General features: G+C 35.9%; 1 protein-coding gene across 1 annotated transcript in view; it reads left to right on the top strand.

Moving 5' to 3' along the window:
• The first annotated feature begins 384 nt into the window (after positions 1-384).
• Positions 385-7571, top strand: part of LOC117123543 (neuroligin-3-like) — an 11284-nt gene continuing 4097 nt past the window's right edge. Inside the window, exons 1-3 of the mRNA XM_033269509.1 lie at positions 385-522; positions 1884-2069; positions 2343-2775. Of these exons, the coding sequence (XP_033125400.1) occupies positions 402-522; positions 1884-2069; positions 2343-2775 (740 nt within the window). The 5' untranslated portion in view covers positions 385-401. The remainder of the gene's footprint in view (positions 523-1883; positions 2070-2342; positions 2776-7571) is intronic.

Raw genomic sequence — 7571 nt, 5'->3', positions numbered from 1 at the left:
GTCTGCAATGCAATCGGCAAAGTTGAACCAGATTCAACCATCCCCGCCGACAACTGTCGGCGACTGTCGAAGATAGTGTAAAGCTTGGTTCCCCGATGCGTCGGGGACAGCTACGCAGTGCAAGGATTGCAGTGAAAACGCTGATAGCGACTGTGTAGCAATTCTATGGAAACATAGCTTAAATTGGCAAGGCAATTTGTCCTCATAAGATTTAATTAAAAGCTATTTAATGACTCAGGATATACGTATACTAATTAAGCAATTAGCATTTTGATTGCATCGTTCAAATTCATTAGCTTGACACACACCCACTACTATGACACATGTGTTTTGCTATCCACCTATAAGTTTTGATTTATTTTAAGCTTCTGTTTTTTTCAGGTGACAAAAAGCTTGCAGTAATGGTGTTCATACACGGTGGTGATTTTCGGTCGGGTGCAGGCTCAATATACAACGGTAGTATCCTAGCGAGTTTCGGTGAAGTTGTTGTCGTCACTGTAAATTTTAGGCTTGGAATATTAGGTGAGTACTCAATATTACTATATAGGTTAAAAAATTACTCACACGAATAGAATATACGTGCGGTACGGGGTAAAGACAACTTGATTTCTTGCTTCGAACAAGGTATCCATTCGTAGAAATCTATGATGATAAGCCTATCCAATAGTGACGTTAAAAAGGGTCGGGACCAGGACATACCTCCGACTTCAAATTGACAAAGATAGAAAAATGTTAAATACAGACACAATGTATACATAATAGGACACGTAAAAAGTGTAATTTAAAAATAAGCTAAATGTTAATTATACATAAAAATAACGTAAAATAAAAAAGAATAAAGGAAGAATGGGAAAGAATCTCGGAGCGGCTGAAATATTTTCCGAAAATCAACAATAATAATCAATGTCATTATAGAAGCACGATGTATCCCCTGATTTGCATAGGCCTAAAAGGATTTACCGAATGTTCTTCGGGGCGATGACAATTATACCTATAATAAAAAATGTACAAGATACAAATTACTAAATGTGTATAATACAGTAATTTTTACCGGCAATAATAATAACAATTTTTAAACTTTTCACAACACACAACCTTACTCATTCATGAAATATTTAGTTGACACTATTAAATTTCTTCAGTACACTGATCCACGTTGTTATAACTTGTGTATGAAACGGATAACAATTATAAATTATACTAAAAATAATAAGTAAGATTTCAATCAACTAATACTGTATGTATCTTATGTAAACAACACTCTAATCTTTGACAGGCATTCGTCGGCCAAGCCTGTGATTTCTAATGTATTTGTCAAAAATTGAGTAATTGTGAATCTTAAGCTTAATGTAATTTTATAAAGCATGCAACTTTGTATGCTTAAAGACACTGAGAGACTTCAAATTTCGTTTCACCATGTCAAAATAAAGTGAGATGGTCATAATACAGGATGTAGAGATGGTCACTAGTGCGTAGCAACGGACATTAAATGCGTGACGACAGTCATTATCCCGTGCAATGGTCAATGTCGCAGCGTAGCGGACGGTAATAAAAAGTACTGTCCATTGCGCATTCGAGGATTTACGCTGAAGGTAAAATTATGACGTCACGATTGACCTACTATGTCCGTCGTCATGAGTACAGTGCACTAGACGTTACAGACAGAGCCGGCGGAACGTTTTTCACAATGGGGAGGGGGAACCCACTCTTTCTTTTCTGGCATTACTCTCCGACCATACAAAAATCTGCATAGACATTAGAGATTTTTTTTCCCCAAAAAATTCCCCCCCCCCCAACCCAACGGCTTCGCAGCCCATGACAGAAGTCTCTAATTATACAAAATACCTTTATTTATTATATAAATGGGCTTTTGTTTTACACAGGTTTTTTGAGTTCAGGAAATGATGTAGCAAAGGGGAACTATGGACTCCAAGACCAAATTGCTGCCCTTCAATGGATACAGGATAATATATCCGCGTTCAATGGAGACAAAAGTCGGGTGACAGTGGTTGGAGCTGGATCTGGTGCTGCCAGCTCCGGGATATTGGCCTTGTCCAATCGCACAAGTGGTACGACATTGTTATAATCTTTTCGTGAATTTAAATAAAATTTAGGACAGATCTAAATCTAAAGGATACGCAATTCATTGCAAATGGTGTATTATAAAAGGGCCTATAATATACACGTTACGCGTTATTACATACTATAGGTCTGTCATATCTTATAATGGGACATAAGCATATATTATATCATTTCCTTATTACCATCAGAGCATTATTATTGTATATTATATTCTTATCACATTTATATTATCATAAAATATTATATTACATTCATAATAGGCCTTATTCATCGTGTGATTGCACAAGGCGGCTCACCCTTAGTTCCCTGGGTAATGTCTACTGAACCATCGACCTATTTCAAACGCGTTGCTGAACGTTTCGGCTGCCAGAAGAAGTCAGATTCGGAGATTATCGATCAACTCCGTAAAACTCCAATAGATGAGCTTTTACAGGCTGAGCAGAAGATACGAGCACCGCTTTATTTCATCGCTTTCGGGCCCGTAGTTGACGGCGATATAATTGCCGACATGCCGATAAATCTGCTACGTGATGTACAGAACAAAATCAGCTTTATGACGGGTTTCACCGAAGGCGATGCTTATGAATTTGTGGAAGTGGAAACAGACAATAATGGCAAAATACCGAAGAAGGATTACGAGGAAGTCCTCCGGGGTTTCGTGCAAAACAACTACGGCATGGACATGAACTTCTGGTAATTAATTTTTTAAACGTTTAAACTTTATAGGGCCTTTGTGAAAAAATATAAACCAACATGCGTAAAACGCGTCGCATTGCGCCGTACTGCAAACGCTTTGTGCTACGCATCATCTTGGTGGGCCTGACACACTTCCCGTGATCTGGCATTAATCAAACTGCCACGCACTTTCACCTCCACACCTATAATTCATCTAAAGTAGGCGTGCATATTTTTTTACGGCAAGTAATTATATAATATTATGTACACTACTACTAGCCGTCTGCATAATTCCACAATGGCGTCGATATACGTTTTGATCTAATATCACAAGCCAAGCACCCGGGGGACAATACAGTGTAACATTAAAATATCATCACGTAGTTTTTGCCATCATTAATCAAGATCGATCTTATTATGTGCTGTTGTATTAATGTCCATTATTCTTTTGTCTTAAACCGTCATTTTTATTATTATTACTATTTATATTATCATTGTTAATTATTATTATTATTATTATTATTATTGTTAATATTATTATTACCTCAACCTTGTTCATGTCATCACGTGTTGTTGTTTTCTGTCTCGCGTTCTCTGTTGTCGAACCTTACACGTGTGTTACATGCCCCTGCGCTTCAGACTAGCTTTGATTTTTAAAAATGTATTGTATGTCCATATATAAACAATGATGTGATGTCATCATGACCATATTTAGGCATGTCACATGTTTTCAACCAAACACAAGTTCCTGTTATTCCTGGTAACTATACACAGTGCTCTATACCATGGATCGCCAACACGTGTTAGCATAAGGGATTGAATGAACCACTAAGCCTTACACCACTGTGCCTGCCTCTTCTACAGATAAATAAAATATAGAAAGACAGCAATAAAAAACAGCAATGAGTTGTAAACATACTAGAAGCAATATAATTTATAAAATCACAAATATTTCAAACACTCCTGTGTTCTTCCTCAGTGTGAGGACAACTGACAAAAAATACAAAGTAAAGCAAGTATAAGGAAATGGTATTGGTTACAAATTAAAATAACAATAGAACCTAATTAAAGGCGGCATATAAAGATACTTAATATGGAATGAACAATGTAGATAAAAGTTGAATAAGGGCCTGGGAACCAAGAGGAAAATTAAGCATACATAAATGAATACCTGTAGTCTGATAAGTAATCTTAGTCTTTATATGATATTGAATAATTGTTGATTATTCATTGTTTATTCACAATAATAAGTGATATACTTAATATAAGACACACCTCATTTTTAGTTACCTTCGTTTTTAATTGGCTAGTTATAATTTTGATTTTAATCTCATTGGTCGGTTTTTTTTTTTTTTTTGCTTTCTGTTATACTTCTGTAAATATTGTAAATATATATGGATGGGTGAGATTTTCTCACCAGTATTCTTGAAAATGATCAAATAGATCGAAACGTTGAATCTCAAAATGTGTCCGTCTCTTTTCGGAGTTACTGTCTTTTTGTTTTATATGAGAATTAGTTCTAAGAATCCATTTCAATTCTTCTTTGCATCTGTGTGAGAGGGATGAAATGTTATTAGCGATCAAAATAAATCTTATGTCATTAATACTATGGTTAGGTAGATTGAAGTGACAGGCTACTGGGAAACTAGTGGAGTTGTCTCTGATTGATTTTTTGTGATTATTAAATCGGAGGCGGAATTTGGTGCCGGTCTCTCCTATGTAATTACCTTGTCCCTTATTATTGTTTTTTTTCCCCTCATTCTGGACAGCGCCACCAAAGAGAAAGTTATTTTTTTAGAGCAAAAAAAAAAAAAAGAAAGAAATCGAGTATGGAACGCCAATTAAATTAGGTATGGCGCGCACTAAGTACAAGAGAGAGTGAGTAACCCAAAATTAGGGCCTGGAGCCCAGGCTAGTCATCAATTGAAAGATTTATAAAGTTAAATGTTTAGATCTGTGTGTTATTGAAAGTTGTAAATGTTTGATTGTTTCAAAACGGTGAGTGTTGAATATTGAAAATTGTTTAAAATTACATCAGAGAGAGTCATGTCATACCTAAATATGAGCAAATCATAGATATCTGTCACAGAAAATCGGATAGTGTGAACATACCACAAGGCTACGATATATTGAACATATGAACTCGAAACTACTGATCGTCCACAATCAAGCGTTGGTTCGGTAGAATCAAATCAGCACAAAAAATAATATCCCGAATCTTTAACGAGAATTTCTACTACCTTATTTGTTTTTCAATATTTTCCCAGAATTGATTTCACCCTATGGTGAGAAACACGTAAACCTAACCACATAGGAAAACACATTTATCAACAGTAATGATAATAACTTTCTAATATCTTATGTCAAATGTATAGACATTTGATAGCTCTAGTCGATACGCGATACTCAATAAGATATACAGATCTGAAATTTGATACTTTAGTCGATATGCGATCATTAATGATATCTTCTATCGCGTTTATCTCTTATCGTTCAAAAAATTATTTGATCATATTATCCCGCAGGGAATACATTATTATTAGATAAATGCAACCGCTAAGTGAATTATCAGTTTTTTACTTAGGTGAGTAAGAAAATAAGAAGTCTGTAAATGAACAATAATGGAATGGTGATAATGCTGAGGATTATGATTATGATGATGCTGAAAATATGGATGATTTTATTAATTTATTTAGTCGTATATTAATACACAACGCAGGCATTTACACCATCATTCCGCTAAGCCCCGCGCCCTTGTATATTGCTGCTAAAGTCCCGCAAAATGTAGGTAAACGAGTGCGTTTGTGAGACAAGCGCAAATACCTGCCTTGTCCTGATTGGTTAGTTGTTAAGTGTGATTTGACACTGTGATTCTCACTCGTTTCTAGCCACCACATACCTAATGTTTCAACCCTTCTTTCTCACTTCCTTTCATTTCCATGAGTCTCATACCCATAAATTTCAAACTTGAAACACTCTTAAACGTTATATTTACTAAGCTTCTCGTCAATTGTTGTCTCTATATACGAAATTTAAGCCCTATCAAGCCTATATCCAATTAATTATTTTTCATATTTACACGTCGCAAACTCTTGATTGCAAAACATTAACGTTAATGTCTCCGTAAAGATCAAATATGTAATTCAATACTTGAATTGAAATCTTAAAGAAACGATTAGCTTTCACTTGAAATGTAGGACAAGAACTGACGAGACACTGTCTCTCCCGCCAATTAACAAACGCAATTAAATCTGTTCTTATCATATTCTGTGATGTCTTGGTCCTTAAATTACGTTGATAGTTTAAGAGCACTGTCATTCAATGAAGATGGTAAATCCTTAACCTAGGCAGTCCCATGAGCTGAACTTTTAAATTTGTTTAACACATCCATCCTCATTAAGCTATCCGTCCGTGACTGGCTGCTGCGGTGCCGCAGGCTAGTTTACATTTACGTATACTCGCCGACCAATTAGAATGTACTGCACGCGTATTTAAAGTGGCTCTTCGCAGGATGACGTATTAAAAATGGCAGCCTACTAGAGAAAGCCACTTTCGTTTATTTTCGAAGGGAATTATTAAGATGTCTAATTTCGGTTAACGCGATGTGATTTCATTCTGTTTTGGTCGTCAAAGATGATCTATCAATAAGTAGTTATTAAATAGAATCATTTAGCGTTCGTAAGATGAAACACGTTCATATTGCATCAAAGATATAGCAAGGGGAAACCTTCAAAACTAATAAAAATGTACCCTTGGATGCGGATTTCCTTTAATAAAGTTACCTTAAGTGCTAATATTTCTGCTTAATATGGGTGTCCCTGAATAGGGTTGTCCCAATAATATGAGGATTCTGATTATCTGTGGCGTAGAAAAATATTTTTCATTTGGAGGGATGATTGGCGTGTTAGCCAGTGTCGTAACAGGCGGGGGGGGGGGTGTTCAGGGGAAAAACTGCCCCTCCCCTGACGGTTTTTACCGGGCTGACCAAGCCGTCGTACCGGTGGGCTGGGTAATAAAAGAAAAGAAAGAGGGGAGAGGGAGGGAAAGAGAAAGAAGAGGAAAAGAAAAGGAAAGAAAAAGAAAAAGAGAAGAGAAAATTAAAGACAAGAATAAAAAGGAAGATATTATATGACCAGACTCACAACACCCTGCAACCCCTTCTCCACTTCAAAAACTGTCATAACTCCTTTCATCCATGCTGCCCGATGGCGTAACCACTGGGGGACAAGGGGAAAATATCTTAATCTTTGAAAAATCTTCCCTACCCCTTTATAAATGCCCTTTTCATCCCCTGAAAGTGCCTAAAAACCTCAAATTTCCTCTAAAAATTGCACACTTTAGGGAGTTTTGATCAATTCCAACGAAATTAGAATTAAAACACCGAGGGACAAGGGGAAAATATCAATCTTTGGAAAATCTTTCCTCACCCCTTGACAAATGCATCCTCTGAAAGTGCCTAAAATTCTCAAATTCTTTGCGCGCATTTCTTGTTACGGTAGGCCAATTTCCTCTATAAATTGCACATTTTAGGGAGTTTTCATCAATTCCGATGAAATTAGAATTAAAAACACAAAAATATTTTGCGTTTTTAGAGCTCTTTTAGGTTTATTCTTTTAAGTTATTTAAACACATAATAGTCCCAAACTCAAGAAATACAAATTTAAGATAGATTGTTTTAACCTAAAAGAGGGCCTCGTGTATTGATGGTGAAAGAATATGTTTGTAATAAATAAAACCATGATGAAAATGCTTATATTTAGTTTCAAACACACGTGTGTGGCCTTTATTATAAATAAGATAAGACAAATGCATCC

The sequence above is a fragment of the Anneissia japonica genome, unplaced genomic scaffold (genome assembly GCF_011630105.1).
Source record: "Anneissia japonica isolate Jap-2015-1 unplaced genomic scaffold, ASM1163010v1 scaffold288292_len1863012_cov191, whole genome shotgun sequence".
Classification (NCBI taxonomy): domain Eukaryota; kingdom Metazoa; phylum Echinodermata; class Crinoidea; order Comatulida; family Comatulidae; genus Anneissia; species Anneissia japonica.
Note: the sequence above shows the minus strand (reverse complement) of the source record. Positions and strands in the feature narration are given on the sequence as shown.